Source organism: Physeter macrocephalus, chromosome 5 (assembly GCF_002837175.3).
Source record: "Physeter macrocephalus isolate SW-GA chromosome 5, ASM283717v5, whole genome shotgun sequence".
Taxonomy (NCBI): Eukaryota; Metazoa; Chordata; class Mammalia; order Artiodactyla; family Physeteridae; genus Physeter; species Physeter macrocephalus.
This window is the reverse complement of record NC_041218.1, coordinates 50,625,085-50,648,670: the sequence shown is the minus strand read 5'-3', so window position 1 is coordinate 50,648,670 and position 23,586 is coordinate 50,625,085. Positions and strand designations below refer to the sequence as shown.

General features: G+C 37.3%; 1 protein-coding gene across 4 annotated transcripts in view; it reads right to left on the bottom strand.

Annotated features, from left to right (window-relative positions):
- Positions 1-23,586, bottom strand: part of SKAP2 (src kinase associated phosphoprotein 2) — a 160,795-nt gene that overhangs the window by 6,240 nt on the left and 130,969 nt on the right. For all 4 annotated transcript variants that reach the window (XM_007108957.3, XM_007108958.4, XM_007108959.4 and 1 more), the window contains exons 10-11: positions 16,493-16,570; positions 10,415-10,527 (exon numbers count right to left, since the gene is read on the bottom strand). In XM_007108957.3, the coding sequence (XP_007109019.1) occupies positions 10,415-10,527; positions 16,493-16,570 (191 nt within the window). The remainder of the gene's footprint in view (positions 1-10,414; positions 10,528-16,492; positions 16,571-23,586) is intronic.

Here is a 23,586-nt window from a genome sequence, read left to right as displayed (position 1 = left end):
ACATTATGCAGTTATTCTGTTATCACTAGAAAGAGGCCTGCAGTCAGCTTCTGACAATGTTAGGTAATTACTAACACAAAGCTTCTTTCTCCTCCCGTAGTAATGCTATCAAGATCTAGAGGTGTAGTGATGCTTAGTGTATAAAAATAGTACTCAAAAGAAATTTAATATCTGCAAAATGGATGGCTTCAAGGCAAAATGTAATGTGGCAGTCAAAGAAGCAAGAAAGCTGAACTTGCCCAATAATTTGAGAAAATAATCATAAAGCAGCACTGAACAGCTGTGATCTAACGCCTCTGTTTTCAATTTTTATATCATTAAAATAGTTTTTGTTTTATTTTATAGTTAAAATTTTAGGCCTCAATTAATCATTATTAAGCAATAAATTAAAGTGATTATGTAAAAAGGCAGGAAAAAAAGGACTAGTTTTGATAAAGTGAAACAGAGACTTTATCCAACACAATAGCAAACCTATGTCCATGTTTACTTACTAACTAAATCTTCTCTCTCTGCCAGTGTATTATTTTACACTTAAATAAGATGCCAACATTTACTTAAATCCTTTTCAGCACCATGATTCTCATTTCTCAAGTATGTTAATCCACTTTCTACAAACCATATGGTAAAAGAATGCTGCCTTAACAGAAACTTGAAACATTAGTAAGATTTTGTGACGTACCACCCCTTTCAGAAAGTAGTTACCAATCTGTTTGAAAGCAACAGGTGTTAGAAAGGTTAAAAGACTACATTCCTTTCTCCAAACGTATATCTGTGCTTCAAAACATACCAGCCTTGTGCAGAAATAAAGGTAATTTTATTCACAAAATATAAACTACATTGAGTTTCAGAACCAGTGGACTTTACCATTGTTTTCCAGCTATTCACTGTGATACTTTCAATTTTTCAAATTGTTCATAAACATTGTAGTAGCGTGAAACCTAGATAACTATTTAAAATACGGAAATACTTTCTTCAAGGCTACCTCTTCAATCTCTTCCTTTTTACTATCTCCAATTAGAAACTTAGTAAGAATCGTTTCTTATACATCCGTCATTTCAAAAGTTGTCTTAAAATGCACAACAGGTACTTGACAACTTCATTTTTTTACTGTTATTATCTACACTTTAACTGCTTGAATCTTAGTCTCCTAACTCATTCCTTAAATGAGGAAATGGACACTAACAATTTCTAAGATCCTCCCTGATGTTTGAATACCACCATCACAAACCTGCTTTACCACCCTAAGTCTCTTAGCAGCTCATGGAAATCAACCTCACTACTTTATAATTTACTACGCAAGTGTGACTTTGAGTTACTCTAATTCAAAGAATTACTATTTTTTTCCTCCGTGCACTGCGCACTCCATTTTTAAAGCGAGAGAGACAAAAGACGAGCAAGGAAGGTGATAGTAAGAACTTAATTCCTGTAACAAATTTTAGTTTATATTCCAGAGTCAAGACACATTTAATTCAAATTCCTACACAGTCAACATTTACAATGGCATAAAGTAAAAACTGATATGCAGACTGATGATTCTTAGATATTGTTAGGCAAAGAAAGATCAAATCATGCTCAGTAGTGGGTGGCCTTGGTCCTCAGTGTATTTCACCAGCCAATACATGACCGTTAACTGTTCTAGTTCAGACCTTCATCACCTCACCCTGGATTATTGCATCATCCACTCTGCCTCTCTGTACTTCCCGGAAACGGCCTTTGTCAGTTTACTTGGCTGCTCAGGAATGTATACTAGCCCCCCAATGCTCTAACTACAAACTCCTCTCACTGCTCTGGTCCCACAGCCCAACCTTCTGTGCTGCACTCATTCCTGCCTCTGTATGTGGCACTCCTTCCCCAAGGGGTATCTCCTCTCCCTCATCCAGAGCCTATCTAGTAACTAAGACTCGACTCAGGTTACCCAGCTTTCATGAATTTTTCTCTGAATTATCTAATCCATACTTACATCTCCCATTTCAAGCTGAGTATTTATTCCTCAGTGGAGTTTATGTACTTTAGTTTTGTCCGTTCAACTAAAATAAAGTAGAAACTCACGGAGATCATGGCAATGTCTTACACTCAAACTGTATGCCCCACACTCCAGGATGTGTAAAAGATGTTCAATAAATATGTACTTCATGATGAAACAAACATATTTTTTCTTCATTTTGGATGATGCACCAGATGACCCTCCTAAATGTTTTCTTAAGAAGGGTAATTTCCAATAGGAATATATTTTCTGTGTGTATATTGGACATACTTGAAGAATTTTAGTAATGACTAAACAAACATTTGTTCTGAAGTATGTTTAGCTTCACAATATGAAGTGTGCTGCTTCTACTCATGGCTGGCTGCTGCCCATCACGTTTTCCAATGTGCTGTATAGCATACCTTGTCTAAAGAGCTTAAATTCCACTTGCAGAAAGAAAGATACCTGTCCCCTGAAGAACTGGGACCAAATAATTCTAGTTCTTCAAAGAAATGGCTGCAGTTGAATTTACTGTAAGTACGGAAGAGGTTAAGACAGAACCCTGCAAAGGCAGAAACAGTGTGGCAGGTCTAGGGGAAAATCTGCTAGTTTTTCAGCTGCTGCTTCTTATTCTTGTGATTATTTTCTCAGAAGATTGAGAGTCTCCAGCTTGTTACTAACTAGGTATGTGACCTTGGGCAATCCCCAAGTTCTTTAGGGGTAATTTTTTTTTTTTTTTTTTACATTTATATCACTCTTTGAGACTCCACAGTAATCCAGTTACGTACTTAACATAAATCTAATTATTAATACATTTGGACCCTCACAGAATTACCTATATGAAATCTCTTGCTATATGTACTATAAATTTTTTGTTGTTGAGGGTAATATCTGCTGCTGTTCTTATTATATAAAGTTGTTGAGGTCAGATAATCAGCGAAGATTCTAGAAATTCACGTGAGTTTTTTTTTTTTTTTTTTTAAGTAGCCAGTGCTGGGAAAAGCCAAGCTTCCTCCTTTATGATTAAAAAGAATTATTAGCTCCTTGTCTCTCCTTTTTTCAGTTTGGCTGCCAAGAAGCTCAGGAAGTTCAAGCGCAGAAACTCCATTGTCTTTTCAGGTCTCCAGGGGCAGTCTTTTTTTCCATTAGCCTTTTATTTATTTTTCCCCAATTATGTGGAGCCTCTATAAAGTGAAGAGCTAGCACTAAGGTTCCCTTACCTCTACGATTCTACCATTCTAAATTCCTTTAAGAAGTTCAGGATTATTTCCTTTTTTTTTTAATGTATTAGCCTTTTATTTATTTTTCCCCAATTATGTGGAGCCTCTATAAAGTGAAGAGCTAGCACTAAGGTTCCCTTACCTCTACGATTCTACCATTCTAAATTCCTTTAAGAAGTTCAGGATTATTTCCTTTTTTTTTAATGTAAATTTATTTATTTTTGGCTGCGTTGGGTCTTCCTTACTGCGCGCAGGCTTTCTCTGGTTGTTGCGGAGCACGGGCTCTAGGCTCGCCAGCTTCAGTAGTTGCAGCACGCAGGCTCAGTACTTGTGGCTTGCAGGCTCTAGAGCGCAGGCTCAGTAGTTGTGGCATATGGGCTCTAGAGCGCAGGCTCAGTAGCTGTGGCACACGGGATTAGTTGCTCCACGGCTTGTGGGATCTTCCCGGACCGGGGCTCGAACCCATGTCCCCTGCATTGGCAGGCGGATTCTAACCACTGCGCCACCAGGGAAGTCCCAATTATTTCCTATTTTTAACTATATTTTCATAAACATATATTAAACATCTATCTGCCATAATGTTAGATATTGGGGATTCAAAAATACTCAAGACACAGTGTCTACCTCAAGGAATTGAGACAGGGAAACGAATAATCCTGGTCATGGCCCACTTAGATATAGCAAAATGGAAAGAGAAAAGCCTTTAGGGTCAGATCTGCATTGATTCCAGGAGAAGGTACTTCCTAGCTGGTATCCTCAGGTGATTTACATAATAAGCTTACTAAGCATCAGTTTTCTTACCTGCAAAATTATATTGATAGTAACATATCCTCTGTAGGGTTACCTTAAGAATCAGAGGACTGAAAGCACATTGAGTACCTAGAACAGGATACTGTAGGTATGCAATAAATACTTTTTCATCCCCTCTCTCTGCCTTCCCACCAATTGGTGTAGCAAAATACCAGGGCAACAAAAAAACAGAGCATATTGGAGTGCACTATAAGGCAAGCTGATTATTACGGGCTGTTCCAAAGGGAATCTGATCTTTAAAGGGATAAGAAAGGAGACATCTCAAAAGAGTGAGAATGTGCCATATATACATTGAGGGAGCTCTTGATTTTTTGGGGGGGTGGGGTGGGGGGGAGAGCAGAAGGGCATAAAAAAATCATGGATTGTTCAATTTAAGATTTTTTTTTTTTTTACTTACCAACAGGGTGCTTTTCTTTAAGGTTGTTTTGGTTTGCTCCTGGAAAACCTTTGTTTACTCCATGCAGAATTAAACTGTGTAGGCTCTGCAGCCATAGCAGCCCCTCCACTGCCACCTCTGTGTAACTTGCCTCTCTGACACTGCCTTCTGGTTTCTCCTTTACTTCTCAAGCCACTGCAGGGGCTCAGCCTGACAGCCTGTCTCCTGCAGGCACCTTCCCCTTTCATCTGTCAACATTTTCCTGGAATGCTCCCTCCATTTTATGTAAGAGAAAATCGGGAAGTACTAGAGCACGGTTTTTGCAAATAGGTAAGAGGAGTCCCATGAGTGGAATGAGAACACCTTCGGACACAGTGCTGTTTCCATACACTGCTTATCACCACCAGGGAGAGGTTAGAAGCATAGCATAGGTCTGCCCACTATGCTTCACCGTGGGCATTTAGCATAGAAACTAAATGCCGTCAGACCCAAACAACCGCAGTGACAAGTACAAACACTCCTCCTCCTTCCCAAAAGACTACAAGATGTGATAACGTTTAGGGAACTAGCGTAGTATCATCAAGGTATGTCCTATATTGAGGTGTCCTGGTTACTCTTCAGCAGGTGGTTTTGCTATATGTGGCACATGGGGTCAGATGGTCACAAAGGAAAAACTAAGAGAGCTAAAAAGGAGCTCTTTATTTCCCTCTGCCAGTAGAGCTCAGCAAGATATTCATTTTATTTGTTTTTCTGGTAAGTCTGAAGCCAAAAAAGCCTTAGTAACAGAATCTTTACATTTTCACAATGAGAAGCAAATGATCAGTGACAGTTACATTTCACCAATCACTGGAAAAAGTCACAGCTACAAAGGGAAGCAATGCTTGAAACTCCAAACAACACACACTAAAAAAATGCCCTTTTACTGTATATTAGTGAACACTGTCAACCCACATTTCCTGTTTTTGACTTAATAAAAAATGTCTCAGAAAGCTGCAAAGCCCAAGTCACATGTGTCCTAGACTAGACGAAATAGTCCAGGATTCTTAACTCTCTTATTTTTCTGTTAATAGCAGACAAGCAGCATGCCTCTTTCCTGCTGAAGCATAGCTCTTCTGTCATTAAGTCTCTAAAAATAATTTATTGCCTTAAAAGTAAGAATAGGAATGTGGTTAGCGATTTACTGGTGAGTACAGATTGAAAGATAAACATAGACAACGTAAATCCACAACAGCAAATAGAATAAAATCGCCAAAGAGCTATGCGGGACTATAATATGCCTGTAGCTATATAACCTGGATCCTGCCATGAAAATTATAAAACTCCATAAACACGGTTCTAGGACGATACTATTAACTATGATATTATGTCCATGTTTAAGGTGGTAATAAAATTGAAATGCAAACCAGTAAAAGAATTTAGCATGATTGTAAACAACCTGATTCCTAAACAATAAATAAATAAAAGATTTGCAATCTCAAATATGAATTTCCCCATCAAATAAATCTGAAAGTAGGCCTTGTGTTTCATAATAACTTCACTAACAAGGCAGCTGTCATAAAAATCACATATTCCTGGAGACTTCCCTGGTGGCGCAGTGGTTACGAATCCGCCTGCCAATGCAGGCGACTCGGGTTCGAGTCCTGGTCCGGGAAGATCCCACATGCCGTGGAGCAACTAAGCCCATGTGCCACAACTACTGAGCCTGCACTCTAGAGCCAGCGTGCCACAACTACTGAGCCTGTGTGCCACAACTACTGAATCCCGCGTGCCTAGAGCCCATGCTCCGCCACAAGAGAAGCCCCCGCAATGAGAAGCCCATGCACCACAATGAAGAGTAGCTCCTGTTCTCCACAACTAGAGAAAGTCCCTGTGCAGCAATGAAGACCCAACGCAACCAAAAATAAATTAAAAAAAAAAAAAGAAGGTAATTGTACCTTGCTTAAAAAAAAAAAATCACATATTTCACTTTCATCCATCCCTATAAATACCTTCCATCTTTGGGTGGGGGGGGAATTTCTAAATCTCCACTGAACTATTGAAGTATATAAAATGTTTTAACACATAAAAAAACAGCAGCAATGTTATATGAAAAGACCTGTAAGCAAAAAGTTACAGGCTTGCATTTTTAGGCAAGTAGTATTTAGATTTATTATTAGTAAGGTTCAAAGGTTAAAACTAAGAAAATGCCAGACACTTTGAAGGAGGGGCTAGCTCAGCCAGGGGTCACATGGCAGCTGCTAATTGGAAAATGTTAAAAAGGGAAGGGGAAGGGCAGGGTAGCTGCTTTCTCTTCCTTCTTTATTGTAACATTTGATTTTCACTAAAAAAAAAAAAAGAAAGAAAAAAGTAAAGAAAGAAAGAAAAGCTAAGATTTGTATAACTCAAAAGAGGCTTAAAATAAATAAATCACCCCCAGGCAGACTGAGCACAGCTGACACCCCATCAAGGCTTCCTTGCAAAAATAGAAAAAAAAGCCTGAATTTTAAAATCAAACTATATTTCTATAGTTAATTTTAATACAGAGAGCCTAATCATCAAACTAGCTAAATCTTTTTGTCATTATATTTACAAAATTAAAATATTCTTTATTATAGTACATGCCATTTTATTTCTTGATTTGTCTAAAGGTTTATTTATATTGAAAAGAATGTATCTCTTCTTAAACTATCTTGTATTACCTTCTTTTAAAAGATTATTTTCAGAACTAACAAGCTTCTAGAAGGTAAGTCAAATCAACGATAATTAAATACTGCAAACTATAGATCAGTTAATTATAAAAAGCAAGTTGTGTTTCTTTGAAATCTTTTAAATGGCATTTTTTATTAGAAAAGTTGTGGCACTGATTTATTTTTTACTAAGTACACATTTTTTATGTCTCTATAAATACTGTTAGACTCTTTAAAGTGCATTTTTCCTTAAGTATACAATTTTTACATTTAATTCAGAATGATGAAAAGAATTTTCATGATTAATGCTTATACTTCATTGACATGAGATAGGAAAGTAATAACCCATAGCTGAATTTAAAGTTGGATTTATGACATCATTTTGATTGCGCACATTAGCTGCAATTACCTGCACCACTCATTCTGAGCCACTAGATGGTGTAAAAAATAAATTTAAACAGTAAATTTTCATTCCATCACCATGGAATCTAAATATAACTCTGAGAAAGGTTAAACAAATTTCTAGGCATATAACAATGCTAGTGATTTCTATATTTATTGCACTTAAAAAAAAACAGTCAGTACACAGCATCAGCTCTAGCTTGATCTAGAAACAAGTCCTTTTGAGCAATTCTTTGCTCTCTTCTTCTAAGGGCCTTGAGTTCTAAATTCATAATGATACTCAGCATTCAAACTGCTGTCATCATTCACATATTAAATAAATTTATGATATTAACTTATGGTCTATGTTTGCCAAAATTTTTATAAAAACTGGAAGACCAAGCAAATATATAATTAGAGAATCACCAGAGGTTCCTATCTGAACTCACCCAAAGCCAAGTGGGGAAGTAAGAGTCTTCATAAATATATCCTGAACCCCAAAGGAACCTGACAACAAATAGCCAAGATGCTCATCAACGGCCCAGAATTTGTCCAAATTCCATCAAGAGAAAACTAACTGTCCTTCTTTCACCCTCACTAAGATCAACCTGGTTGATTCTACTAGGTCCGCAGCTGGGTAAATATGGGTATTTACTCATCCAGCCAATGGTGATAATGTGCTAACAAAGCCTTGTCTCTTCTTTCAAAAACCAAAATGAGCTCCAGATAAAATGCCCATCTCTAGAAGGCCTCTCATGAAATGCTGCCGGTGGAAATTTAAACCTTGTGAAAGGTTGATAAAGGAAGTATTTTCAGGCAGCCCATACCCAAATAACAGCATTTAGAAATTTTAGATAGGAGTATATTCTTCCTGTGAGGTGGACTGCCACCCTTAGCTCTATGACAGGCTTCACACATAAAATTACAATCATCCCAAAACAGGTTTGGGAGAAAAGGAATGACTTCCCCCAGAATCCTAGAAATATGATACACACCTATGATTGTACTTTCAATTTCATATTCACAGAAAATGATTTTCTGAGGCAATGGCAGAAATAAGACAAGCCTATGGGAACGCTGCTTGCGCCACAGCCTGTCCCAGAGGCTGGTACTCTCAGGCTTTCAGCAACAAAGACAACTTGAAAAAAAACAAAAACAAAAACAAAGACAACTTGATTCATAAAGAAGACTTCAAGAACAAACATGGTCTTTGTAAGTTTCATATTTTACCATACAAACATACTGGCTACATGCCATTTATCCCTATAGTCTGAAGTTCCAAGTGGAAGCTAATCAACCTTTTAATTTTATATGCAATTTTACACACAATTTAATTTTATGCAGCTAAATTGGTGAAAGAAACTGTGATCTAAGTAAATTGGAGGAATGATTCCAAGAAAGTTTCTTTTCAAGAACTGAAACTAATCAGTTTGCTTTCTATATTAAGTAACTGACTCAAAAAGCTGTCATTTTAACACAGGACTATTGAATGCTCTGTAACAGGCTTAATCCAAGAGTTGTGATATGGCTATCTATAGCTTCCAAGAACTGAAAGTATCTTTCAAAAAAAAAACAAAAAAACACTAGCAAGCAGAGGACTGAGAGAAATAAGGGACAAGTCTTATTTGGGCACCTCAACCAGCAATGATCACAGTTGGCTGTATTTACTTACTATTTTCCTCCAATAATCTACAAGGGCTTATATCTCTCTCTCTTTTTTGGGGGGGGCGGGATTCCTGGTGCCTAGAATGGGCCCTTGCACATTTTACACACTTTACGATAGTTACAAATTGAATACAAGTAAGGAAAGAAGGGGGAAGGGGGAAGAAGAGAGGGAAAAAAGAAGGAAGATAGATACAGGCATAAGAAAAAAAATAGAGCAGAAAGCTCTGATCTGGGAGTCAAAACACCTTGTTAAGTACTGGCTCTGGCACTTTCTTGACCCAAATTCCCTTATGTGTAAAACCAAGGATAGATAGATGAGCCCTAAGATCTCTCACTCAAATGTTCTATGATTCTCTGTACATGATTTTATGCACCAGTCAACTAGTGTTTAAATTCAATTAGTGACCTTATTTCCAAATTCTCTTCTGTATCTAATAAGTCATATTATATTTCTGAATAAGTCATAATCTTTCCAAAATATTTCTCTAATCAACAAAGCACATTAAACTCCTAGACTTATGATTTATGTAACATTTTACTTATATTTAAATAGTCTCCATACATCATTTGTTTCTAATGTGGCCTCATGAAGTAGACTGAGGGAGATACTTTTCAACCCCCATATTACAGTAGGCAAAGTTAAAATATGAAAGTTAAAGGAGCTCATGCATGTCATTAGAAGTATAATCAATTATGAATCTTGACTTTTAGATCTAAGGCCAGAAGCATTTTGAATAATCCAGTATCTTAAGAGGCAGAAACAATTTTGTATATGTAAGGATGTGTTCATAGCAAAATACTTTGCTATTATGTTTACAAATACAATTATGTTAAACTTAAAAAAAAATTACCTAAACCTGTCTGAATAGAAAAGTATTGCTTTTAAATTGTCGGAACACCCGATGTATTTACATAAAGATGAAAAACTTGTTCTATAAACACAGTGTTACCAGTAGTGAATGGCAGACAAAATCAGAATAAGCACACAGAAGAATAAAAAGGAAGAGGAAAGAAAAACATAATAAATAATCTAATACCTTACAATGTTAACTTTCACATAAGTATATTGTTTCTGGAGAAGGCAGTGTGTGGATGTGAGCCAAAGGCTGAAGTGATAGGTAAACACACTGTTAAGTTGAATCCTGTTATCTGATTGTGTTTAAAATTTGATTATATTTCACTTGACAAAATAATTATTGTGAACTCCCAATTGTTAACAAGGACCTAGAAGAATTCCAATTGGCATTTTTTCCCTAGTGTTGTAGATCCAAATGCATAAAAATGCAGCTTTGTATTCATGATTTACAGTTGTCATTTTGGGGTATCTGCTTACCTTGCTAAGAATGTAAATCACATCACCACGTTTAAATGACAATTCATCAGAAAGAGCTCCTGTGCAGTCCCACAAACCCTGGTAAAAATTAGCATAATCGGTGCTTTTATCTCCTAAGAAGAAGAAAGAGAAAACAAGAGTTAGAGCTTTCATGTAATGGGCACTCACTTAAAAATGAACAAATAGCAATTAAAGGGCCACTCCAAACCACCAAAAAAGTCTAAAAAAATTCTGTCCTCATTCAAAGAACACTTTATAACATCCACACAAGAATCCTACTTCTTGCTCTCATCTAATTAAGGACCATTTTCAAAAAGATCTAATTCTGAATGTCTTTTCTTCCCTCTCTCCTTTTCTTGTTTTTACCTAAAACTTGTAATTGCAACATGTTTCTTCAAACCAGCACCTAAGTTACTTCCCACTTATTTTCTATAACAAACCTAAGCCTACTTGCAACATATTTTGAAGATGAGTCAGCCTCCCTGTGTAATGAGCAATATCCATGAGATGTGATAAACACTTTGTGAAATAAGCACCATACAGAATTTAGGACACATCATAAAAATAATAATAATAAAGGAGCTAAGGTACAAATATAACCAAACGAGGTAACAAAAAAACTTTTTGAAATTTAAACTTCAAAAAAAAAAACAGCCTCAGTGGCGTATATATATATATATATATTTTTTTTTTGATATGGACCATTTTTAAAGTCTTTATTGAATTTGTTACAATATTGCTTCTGCTTTTTTTATGTTTTGTTTTTCTGGTCAGGAGGCATGTGGGATCTTAGCTCCCCGGACCAGGGATCAAACCTGCACCCCCTGCATTGGAAGGCGAAGTCTTAACCCCTGGACCGCCAGGGAAGTCCCTAAATTTAAACTTTTTCAAAACATAAAGCTGGTTAAAGGAAGAGAATAAAATGAAAGTAATCTAAAGGATAATTCCAGCTCTTATCTTTAGGGACTTTTGTACCCAAAGCCTCTCAAAGTTATTTCTAAAATATTTTAGCAACTTTGAAACTGCCAGGGCTAAAGCTGCATTTTCCAAGATTTCTGTCAGCCCTAGTTTAGGACATTAGGCTCTGAATAAACATGCAACATACACTGGAGTTATCAGCTCATCCTTCTAACAGCATAAGCACAATGGATGTGATGTGTTCAAACTGCCATACAGACCATTAACTGATTGATTATTTAGCGCTCTCCGTTCTATAATACCACAATAAACCGGGTAATAAATGCTTTGTCACTTATACAATGTGGGTCGCCTGAAACACAGCACAGAGTTAAATACACTGGCTGCTTTTGTTTCACTGAGAACTGTTTCCTGTTTTTAATTTCATGATAATTGAGTTTTGATGAGTTAATGCAAAAAGAATGCAAGCAATATCAATAAGATGTCCCTGTATTCACTAACCAGACAGAACATACACGTGCTGACAACTTCCATCATTGGAATGTCATCTTTGAATTCTGAGGGGATAACTGTGGAGACACACGCTGGATCAGGGTTGTCATCTTAGTTTTGTTATATGGCTCTCAAACAGCAGGCTCCTTGGCAATTCCAATACAACCGGTCACATTAGCGTGTCAGGAGGGCGTTCATCTTATTACACATAGCTTGTGATTTATTCAAAGTGTTAGGTTTATCAGAAATCTAAAAAATCCTCTTTAGTATCTGAAACATTTTTTAAAGCCAAAAAGAAAATCTGAATAATATGGAGTCTGACTATTTAAGAAGTAAGATGCGACTTTTCCATTATACTTTTAAGAAAATAAACAAGGACAATCCTATTAGTTTTTCCGCTTGTTTTCTAAGAACTCAAAAAAAGAGGGGGGACGGGGGAAAGGAAGGATAGAAGGAGGGAGGGAGACAGAGAGACAGACACCTTATTGACTTTTCCACTCTAGCATCTGAACACTCATTACAGAAGCTAGCAGGGATGTACACAAGCCTGGGAGTCCAACCAAGAACTAACAACGCTTGTGGCCACCCTTCATTACATTTTCCCCTCAAAGCATATATTATGGAAGTTCTATGAATGGACACTAGAGGGCACTCTGGCTGGACAGATTTCTCCAAACATTGTCAAATTTTTTTAAGAAAAAAATTACTTAATAATAAAGTGACTGATTTCCTTTAAACACCACTTATTTAGACAAATAGGGATTTAGAAGTTGAAACATTCTAGTCAGATTAAATCAACTGCTAACTGGGTCAAATGTTGTGCCCCATGCAGTCCGTCAGTGTCAGTTTAAAAGTCAAGGAATTAGAGCAAAGAGAGGATGACATCATTTCACACGCAAGGCCCTCCCCCATAGTCACTGGCCAGGAGGTAAAAGGATCTAAATAGCTGGTTTCCCCAGTCGAGGCTCCTGTGTGTCCCCCATGCTGCTCAGCCTTAGGCTTGATCCTAAAAGGCTGAAGAAAGAAGACCTGGGTTAAAAACTAGGGAAGTTTTGGCTTAGCTGGAGCGTCCCAGTGGGTTCTGCAGCTGTTCAGCCTGCTGCTTGCTCTTTCCTTTTTCAGATTCTCTCACAATAGTTCTTCATTCAGTAGATTTTCAAACGCAGGGGAGAGAGAGGGAAGAAGGAAGAGAAAAGTATATGGTGATTTCTAACACATAATCCTTACCACTTTGGGGGTCTCTCCTCCCCTCGATGAGCTTAGTGAAACTCCCATTAACACTAATAGGAGTCACAGGAGCACAGGAGGGGAAGAGAGACCCCCACTGTGTGCAAAAGATGCATCTCTCCCTAGATGTGCCTCATGGGCATTTCATTACGTCTCACTGCTGTAAAAAGGCAACAGAGCTAGCGATCTGGCAGTCCTGGGAACAAGATGCATTTTCTACTGTGCTTTCTGCAATCTTGATGATGATTTTACCCAAAGACCAACCTCATTCCTGTGTCCCATATGTGAGCCCTGTTAAAGAACAGTAAGTTGTTTATGTCACATGGCTACCTGTACACACAAATTGACTATTCTATTTCAGCATGCAATATTAGTTATGATGTACAACAGCGGTCCCCAAGCTTTTTGGCACCAGGGACCGGTTTCATGGAGGACAATTTTTCCACGGACGGGGGGGGGGGCGTGGAGCGTGGGGTGGGGGGGGATCGTGGGAATGGTTCAGGCGGTAACGCGAGTGATGGGAGGCGGCAGATGAAGCTTGGCTCTCTCACCCGCCGCTCACCTCCCGCTGTGCGGCCCAGTTCCTAACAAGCTGCGGACCGGTACCGGTCCGCAGCCCAGGGGATAGAGACCCCTGATGTAGAAGAATCACGACGGGGGAGAAAACCTGGCAGTCTATGTTTATTAGCCTCAGTCTCCTTCGGAAAGTAATGTCAAAATTCTTAAAATGAATTCCAAACATAAAAATTAAGAATTATCTTGTTCCTCAGAGAGCAGCAAGCTCCTCTGGTTTACTTTTCTAAATTTTAAGTGTGTCTAAACATACACAAAAAATTATGCATCGATATCCTTGGAAGCGCTGTGGGTTCACAAAAGTTAACACTGTTCACTTATACACTGAAAAAATAATCCCTGTGAGATGTGTTTTTTAAAAACAACAACAACAACAAAAATGGGATGGAGCATAATGTCATAAACCACCGGTATGCTTACATTCTGAATACAAATTAAATAGGTTTAGTTGTCTTTATTGTATGAATTAATTTTCCTATTCTATCCACATCATGATCTATGTTTTCAAAACTATCAAAAAAAAAATCATCTCATTATGTTTCTTGTCCTAAGAAGCATATATGGTTAAAAAAGAAGGTAAAGAAAGAAAGAAAATAACATTCTAAATTAGCTGGCTTGTGAAAGATTTAAACAATGTATTTGCTCTTGTAAGTTAAACATGCAAAAACAGATCACTGAGCAAGAATAACAGAATTGTTATGAAAGTACAAGCTAAACACTGGAGATATTTACTTTTGCAAAAATGAAAAGATTTTTAAAACACGATGACAATGGGTAAAACACAATAATAAGATTATGGAGAATCTCTCCTTGGGTAGTGTTATAGGTGTAAAAACTATTTTAGAAAGGTAAGCATATTGTATAATGTTCAAAAAAATCAAATGGAATCTTTATTTTTTATATGTAAAAATATATGCAAGCTACATAAGCTTAAACATGAAATAACCTGTAAGAAATACATGCTTAATTTTGTTTTTGCTTACATATTTTACATTAGAGTAGTCTGAAAAAAGAATTTTTTTTTTAGTAAAATCAGTCAATGTGAAAAATATAACATTCTTGAGTAAGGTTAGAAGTTCACATCATGTGATGCTCAGCAAGATAGTAATACCCTTGTCAACTCACTGCCCTGCACAGCAAACAAACTTCTAATGTTACATCTTTGACAGCCTGGGGAGAGCAAAGGTCACTGCTATGCAAAAGCATTAAAACTGTTGCATGAAAAGAATTTCATGTCACTAAAGATAAGAATTATTGCAGTGCTTTATAGCAATTGCATGAAAAGGTAGATCTCCTTATTGCATTCCTTTGAGGAAAAACTGATATTGTTCTTCCTTCCCTCAAAGGCAAAAATTTGGGAGACAGTTGCTTTAAAAGGGTTTTTGAAAAACACAATTGTTTTAAGCCAAAACACTCATATTTGCGGAAAGAAGATTTGTATGTGTCCACCTTCTATACCTGCACAGAAATTTAAAAAAAAGAAAACGACACGCTTTTGGCAGAAGCTTTATGATAATAACAAAACGTATGTACTCAAAACTGCCAGTGAACATCGTCCTCAAGGCTTTGCTCAGCCTTGGTGTTTATAGCTGCATCTAATGACTTGTCCCTCACTTCCCTTCTGAAAAAAGCAAACCCAAACCTTTTGCAGCAACCTGCTCCTGCTTTCCTGTCCAGGTCCGGAAATCAGGCCTCTGTTTCCTTTCTACATGCCACAGTAGGAAGGACTCGGGAAGGCTACTTCCTGAACACACACTGCTTGACCACCCTGCCCCTGACAGCTTGAAAGAGTGATGTATGGACGTATCAGAGAGGGGAGGTGACCCCCAACTATAGCTCTTTGCAGGACATGGGATGATATGGCAGACCTTGCCCCAGCTGACATGTGGCTATGAAGAGGTGTAAAGTCCTGATAAGAAGGCAGTCCTTCTCTTCTTTCTGTGTAAAATAATTGCTGGTTTATCAAAACTAACCTCATGCTTGCACTACAGATACGGTTTATCTCCTGCTATTTGGAAATAACAAGAAGCAAGAAAAGTTGCCTTTATCATGTGATTCCGTACACAGCACGTGCAATTATTTTTCCAGTCTTAGTCATAATTAGTACCTGGGGCCATGTGCCAAGTGGAAAGGGATAAGGGGAATATCCTTCCTAGCCTTCCAGGCCACCACTGTCCTTTTCCCATTTTTAAGCTGCTGTCACTGGACTCTGGCATTTCTTACCCAATTCATTTGCTTTCTGTGTTAATCATATGCAATGAAGATATGCATGGCCAACATTTAAACAGGCTGCAGATCAATTAGCGGTCTTAAGTTTATCTGATTTTTATCAAAGAAGACAGAGCTGTGGGTCGATTGTCAGAGCCTGTGTCAAGTTGACCTTTTCAGAGATGTCTACATTGCCAGTCCCCTGGGCAACTTGTTGTCCCCTGTTAGTCTCTGAATGGCAGAAGTCTGTTCTGCTCAAGCACAAAGTATACACAGATGTCTATATTACATTCTTATAGGTTTGACAGCAACTGCATGTTGTATCTATAAACTGTCCTTTAGCAGTGACACTTCCTCAATGATGATAAGCTAATTTATGCAACTAAATCTCCTTTGCGCAGAAATGAAAGCTAATTGAGTCGTTACAAAGTAATTCAGAAAGGAATACCTTGTATAAATTGGCTTACTTTATAAATCCTTCTCAAGTGGTTTTCATGCATCCTAAATGGGTCTAAGAAGCTTATCAGCCATAAGAGGTCCAGACCCAAGGAGCCAACCTCGGGGAGCTGAGGACACGTTTTTAGAGCAGTAAGAAAGTGACGAAAAGGAAAATGAACAAAACCAAAATAAGCTTTCCCAGAAAGCTGCACAACTCATTACCTGTGGTGTGGTGAACACTGTCCTGACTCATCTTCCTTTGCCCCTCCACTTTCACCGGAGCTCCATCCTCTTCCTCTTCTGTAAATAAACAACATAAATGGGACACTGAAGGCTTTCCTCAAGGAGAAAGACACAGTACTCACCCCATCTTAAGAGCAAAACTAAAAGTGTATAACACATAAATATTCCTTTTCAAAGAATGAAACCACTCAACATTCACATCCCCTTTTCAATAATCTGAAGCTGAACAAAGAAACCTCTAGCTATTTCCAAATAGCAACCTAACCAGTTGGCTTGATACAATTTAAGGTATGTACTAACGTTTCACATATTTTGTTTTAAACATTCACAGAAACTCATCTGGAATAATCTTAAATCCAGAAAAGCCCTAAAAATGCAGTAAGATGACACCCGGCATTATACGGGTTGACCACATTATACTGTGGCATGAGTACCACAGATAAAATCATGGCCCCTAAAACAACAGCAGAGCAAAGAGAAAATGTGTGATATAAAATACAGTTAACCTAGAAGTCATTTACTGAGCATCAGATACTTCATGTTTTCTCAATTGATCATCAAAGGAAGATACTAGAAGCATCCTCACCCTTCAAGGTAATACCCCCCAAATTATACTGAGGAACTACTATGTGTCATACACTACAGCAGATGTTAAGACTTCATAGGTAAACCATTTTAAATCCTCATTTTACAGAGAAATAAACTGAGACTCAAAAAGGTAAAGAAACTTCCAGTGTTTGCTATTCAAACTTAGGTTTATGATTACAAAATCCATGTTCTTTATCCTGCATATATTCATATATATCTTCATATTATTTCTACACTCTCCTACCACACTCCTTTCCCAAGTTATAGGAAGAAAAATGATGAGATTAAATAAGAAGGGTTTTTAAACAGAGTCAATAGGCTAGTTAATCCTTTTACATCAAAGAAATACTTACTACATGACCACTTGCCCCACCTAAGGATTAATATACAATTTAGAAATATTTAAGGCAGGACATATGAACAAAATGGCATGTCAAGGAAAAACTGGGATCAAAAAGAATCGTAATTCCAAGAAAATCAAAAACTTTAAAGAAAACTATGCAAAAAATACAAATACAGTCATTATGACTATTAAATAATTCAACTCATGAATCTTCATTGAGCATTAACTACCTGTAAGAGACAGAGGTTCTACCAGAAAGGTAAGGGTAGTAGGAAGCTTCTGCCTTCAGGAACTTACAGCCTAGAGGGGACAGAAGACAGAACCTAAAGGAAAGTGGGATAAGGGGCATAAAACCTGACCTGTGAGGTACAAGGTATTGAAGGAGTGCAGAGGAGAAACCACCCAACTGGGGAAATACCATAAAGGCTCTGAGGGATGGAGAGAATCTGAATAAGGAGAGACGGGAAGGAGGAAATTTCTAGACAAGGAAAGGCATGAACAAAAGAACAAGGCATGAGCATATTCATTTTGGCTAAAGGATGTGGTTCTCTTGGGACTTCCCTGGCGGTCCAGTGGTTAAAACTTCGCCTTCCAATGCAGGGGGTGCTGGTTCGATCCCTGGTCAGAGAGCTAAGATCCCACATGCCTCACAGCCAAAACACCAAAACATAAAAAAAAACCAGAAGCAATATTGTAATGAATTCAATAAAGACTTTAAAAATGGTCCAGGTCAAAATAAAAAATAAAGGCGGGGGCTCTTCTTGTAGAAGAAGAGCAGGATGGGAGATAATGCTAGTCATTTGGGCAAACTGTTGAAGAGCCGTGAACATCCTGCTATGGATGCTTCAGACTTTTACATGTTTGGTGAGGAATAAGAGTCCCCCACAATTTCTGAGGCGAGAAAGGGCAGGACTGAAACTGCTTGAGGAATGGCTATCAGGTCCCATTGTCCCAGACAGCCTAGATGAGGCGTGTGGGGAGAGAGACCACTCCTGGTCTAGCTAAAGGGGAAGTTAGTCCTGAACTGAAGGGGCAGAGGAAATGGAACGGAGATGGTTATGAGAGGGAAAGGAACTAGAATAGACAAACTCTGCCTGACTGGATGTGGAGGGCTACGGGAAAAGAAGGAGCAACCAAGGATGACTCAGGTTTTGAGCTTAGTTAACTGAGAAATGGGAACATCATTACTAAAAAGAGAATAGCCAAGATAAGCTACTCAAGGGGTTGTGTTTCTGATATGGGAGATTTCATATACTGGTGGGGCAACCCAGAGGAAATGTCCAGGGGCAACTGGAAAGCTTGTTAGACAGGTCAAGAATGCGGATGTAAATTTAGAAGTCTCACTCAAATTTTAAAGTGGTGATTAATAAAAACCAGCATTTAAATGAAGCTTGAGAGTTACTGTACTTACAAGATAATTATAACTGTTTCAAATTTTTGTAACTCAATTCAAACAAAAGAATGAAAGCTCCAATATAAGGAACAGCTGGAAATCACTGGCACTTTACACACATTTAAGTTAAACATAATACTGGCAATTTAATATAGTTCAGTCAAATAGTAAAGAATATATAGAAGACTTAATAAAAAGTCTAATACTAAATGCTGTCTCTTTTCTCTTCAACAATTATCTCACTTATGTTAAACCTCAAGGACTAGTTATCATAAATTGGGTCAATAGGGTGTTTTCATACAAATTTTAAAGGTATTAGGGACATTTACCATCATTTAGTCCAAGCTACTCGTTTTACAAAACATTAATTTTTTTTGAGGTAAAGGAGAACGCTTTCTTTACTTTTCATACTTTCTCTTTCCCCAGCACTCCCTCTCTTCCAATTTGGTCACAAATTCAATAGTAAGAAGTAAATTCAAAAATAGTTAAGGGCACTTGTCCTGAAGTCAAAAGCTTTAACCACATCAATATAGAAAGCACTATTCCTGGCTCTTAAGAAGAGACTATGGGATTTAGTCTCACCACCCAAAGTCAGTGTCAAGGTATCATAAAAACTATTAATAATTACAAGAATTAAGTGGGAAAAACTCCATTCTTGGCAAAGTTGTCAATGAATTTAGAATTTATTATTAAGAATTTATTATTTTATTAAAATGTAAGTACCTATTATATGCACAATGTATTCTTAAACTATCAGAATGATATTAAAAATATTTACTGTGAAGTATCCAAATTGAAATCCATGTAAGATGCTTAATAAGAAGTATTTTAGAGGATAAGATGCTCATTAAAAACACTTCCTTTCTCCTTTTCAAACCTAGAACTGCTATCTTTAGGTCAAAACCTTCTGTGTTTCAAATATCAATTTTTCTTAACACTAGTAAAACAACCCATTTTATCTTGGGCTAACAGTACAAACAGCTTCCATATAAAAGACAACAAAATCAAATTTGGTGTGTGCTTTTTTAATCTTAGGAAGAAAAGAACTCAACCTGAATATTGAATAGACTCTGGTACAAGGGAGATGTTCAATAAATACTAAGTGAACAAATGGATTCCAAAATCATGAAAATAAATCCTACTACTCTATTCATTTACTAACAGAGCAAACCTCTCCACATCATTCAAAAAATATATAAGGACAAGTGACCAAAATTCTAGGCAATAATCACCTTCACAATATATTAGAAACATACACGTTGTTTTATTTAGGTTTATTATTAAACATATTTTATTTGGGGGTTGAGGCATGATGTCATTATACGATACTAATTAATACCTCAAATAGTCAATGTGTGTGGGTTAATATATTCCATTCAACATTTTAATAACAGTAAACAAAAACAGCTCAGCTATGCAATGAAATCCATCAAACCATACAGATGGTTATAAGGTTTTCATTATGTGGTTTCCATAGCAATCATATTGCAAATCTGGAAGCTTCTTGCAAACAAGCAGCTTGTATTTACATGCCTCTCAGCTGCAGCACAAAACTCTTCAACATGTGAAGTTATTATTCCAATCACACATTGTTAGGAGAAACATCAGGAGATTTTTTTTTTGGATCATACAAGATGAAAATAACAATAAAGTGAACTAATTGCAGAAGATAACTCAAGTATAATTATACATTTACTAAACTAACCAATGAGTATTAAAAATGTTCTTATAGTCATTGAAAGGTTTTTAACATTAAACACTGTCAAAAATATGAGACCTCCAGGAACAACCAGACCCTAGAGAATCTAAAAGCTTGAACTCTACTTTCACTCTGTTTTGGATACATATTAAGCCTTTTTTCTGAGTTGAGCAAAGAGAAAAAGAATAGCAGAAAATTGAGTCTTCCCAAATATTTTTAGAAGGACTACCATTTGAGGAAATGCTTCCTGTGGGAAAAGTCAAGACCTTTCTTTTTCCCTGCTAGATTAATCAATTTAATTTACAAATTGATCCAGTTCCATAACAGATGGATTATTACCCTAATAAGGATCAAAGATCTGTCTAGCTATGCAGTTTTTACAAAATGGCTATTTCTGACTTACTAACATTCTTTTTTAAGAATAAATAACCAAAAACAGAAAAGTGATAAGCAACTGACATGTGTAGCTGACATTGCTTGGAAAAGGCTAAAGACAATTTGTTAGCACCAAAACAGGATGTGTGATGTTCACATCATGGCTGAGGACTGATATTATCATCTCTTCCAGGGAGAAGAGGACGACAACACAAGAAAATCCTTGACTCACACGATGATTACCTTTCTCACTAAACACCTTCAGAAAACAGCTCTCCTGAATTACAATGTAATTTTAAAAAGAATAAAACACAGAATCAAAAGTTATGCTCTGAAATAAATCTTGGGTTTAGATCTCTACCTGCCCAGGTTTCATCTGATTATGAGACTATATATTTATCTCAAGAAACGTTAATATGTATTGCTTCAATGTTCACACTATATGCATTTATATCCATTAAGTAACTAAATCCTCATAACAATTCTATGAGGTAATAATAGGAACTTTTTTCCTCTTTATGGATGCAAAAGTGACATTTACAGAGCTTGAATAACTTGTCCAGGTTCACACAGCCAGTGAGAACAAGAGCTGGGATTTAAACTTTCACATCTGTCACTGAAGCCCCAGCTCTAAGCCATGGTGCCATTTCCTTGATTTTCAGTTTATAGATACAGTTTTTGCCAAAATTTCACGTGAATATTGGCTGTTTGTGGACTTGGAAAACATTTTCACCTAAGTGGGTAGGTTCTATCCTACCATAGCACTGTATTTGAGGTACATCTTAGGTTAAGCAATCCTTTCAGCGACGATTTAGAAACAGAATTTCACGTCTGGCTGTCCCAAACGTGCATCTTCTCCTTTCTCTTCTCCACTTCTCCTTCCCCACCTTTAATGTTCTACACACTCAACTGCCCCTAAAGCCAGCACACAGTATGTGATAGTTTGTAAAGGTCTCTAATGCAACTCATAATTGAAAACGGATTTATTTCTGAGGCCAGTCAGCTTTACCTTCTCACTTTATTTCAATAAGGAAAACACGGCTAAATGTAGATGGCAAAGAGGAGCCTTTCTACACACACAAGAGCTGAAAGAGGTTCACCTACCTTTCAGAACCACCAGCTATCCTGCACATTTCATCAAGGGTTCAGGCTCCAGGGAGTTGCAAGCAAGATACCCCTGAGTAGGAGGAGATAGAACAGATGGGATGGGGAACTGAAGATGCCCCCAGCTAGTCCTATAGCAGTAAGATGAAGAAGAGGGAGAGACACAGCAAGGATGTATACAAACGGCACCTCACCTCCTCTTCTCTCTCAACACCTGGGGCAAGCTCTGAAGCTGGTGGAAGGGTTAGAGAAGTGGAAGAGTAAAGTCAAAGGGATATGGCTGAGGGAATTCAAGATTATGACAATGAAGAAAAGTGAGTTCCTTAAGGGCCTATAAACCCTGGACTACTGGGAACTTAAAATATGGCACTTCTAAAGGTTTCTTCTATCTATTTAATAGCCTGACATATAGTTTATAGCAATAAAATATATTTTTATAAAGACACAAGCATGTGCCTTTTAGTATTATGCTAACTTCAAAATGAAAAGAAAGATAAAGATGCCTGAAATGGCAGTCATGTTTACTCTCCTGGAAATTAGGCAAACTGAGTCCTGTTGTTAAAGGTCTAGTTACTCATGCAACCTCGACACTGTTTCTAATTCTCAGTGTCTTCTCCGTAAAGCAGAAAGAATAATGTCTATCCCATAGCACTTTGAACAGGATTTGGAGAGGACAATGAGATAATCAGATTTCTCAGGGGAAAAAAAAAAAGCACAATTAGCATGCAGTATGAAGTTCACTACCTGAGGAGCTGGGTGTTTTGCAACAACTTATTAATTTAGCAACCGAGAAGGTTAATGTGATATAAAAGGCAATATAATAAGCAATAGTTGTTCAATCATACAAGCTAATTTTCAACCTGGACATTCTATTCTTATAGGGTTTAATATGAAAAGGTTATCACTGCAAAAAGAAATGCCTTTAGAGCACAGTGAATTTCTGTATTATAACATTAAAATTCATAATTTATACACAAACATGAAAATGCAAAAATAATGATTTTTCACAGACATTAAACTTGTTAACATCATGGTTGGGATGTTGGGAAAAAACTCAAATTCAAGCAAGGATCTCATTTGACAGAATTGGGAGAAATCTTAGAAGGGAAAGACACCTTAGCTATCATCCAGTTCAACTTCCTTCTTTCATTAAAGGGGAACTGAACTGGGGTTGAATGACTGGACCAAGGTCATGGCACTTCCACCCTGCTCTTCTCTCCCTGCACTGCCTTCTATGCAACATGCACTGCAGACATTTCTGCTGCTCTAGATGTACTTCTCTATTCAGCAGCAGGAGCAGTCTTACATACACTTGATCATCTACAGGCAACGATGGCAGGCAAAGAAAGCACATAGGTTAAAAATAAGGTTTTACTAGGCCAGATTCCATCAGTCAGAAGCAACTGTTGAGTCTGCAAATGATCCCACTCCTAAAGAATACTAGACATGGGGAAATTATGAAATGTGACTCCGCCTTGTCCCAGTGTATTCTAGTCAGTGTATGCTATAATATGACATTCTTCTATTTCACGAAGCTCAAATTCTCAGATTTTTAATTAAAGTGTATAATA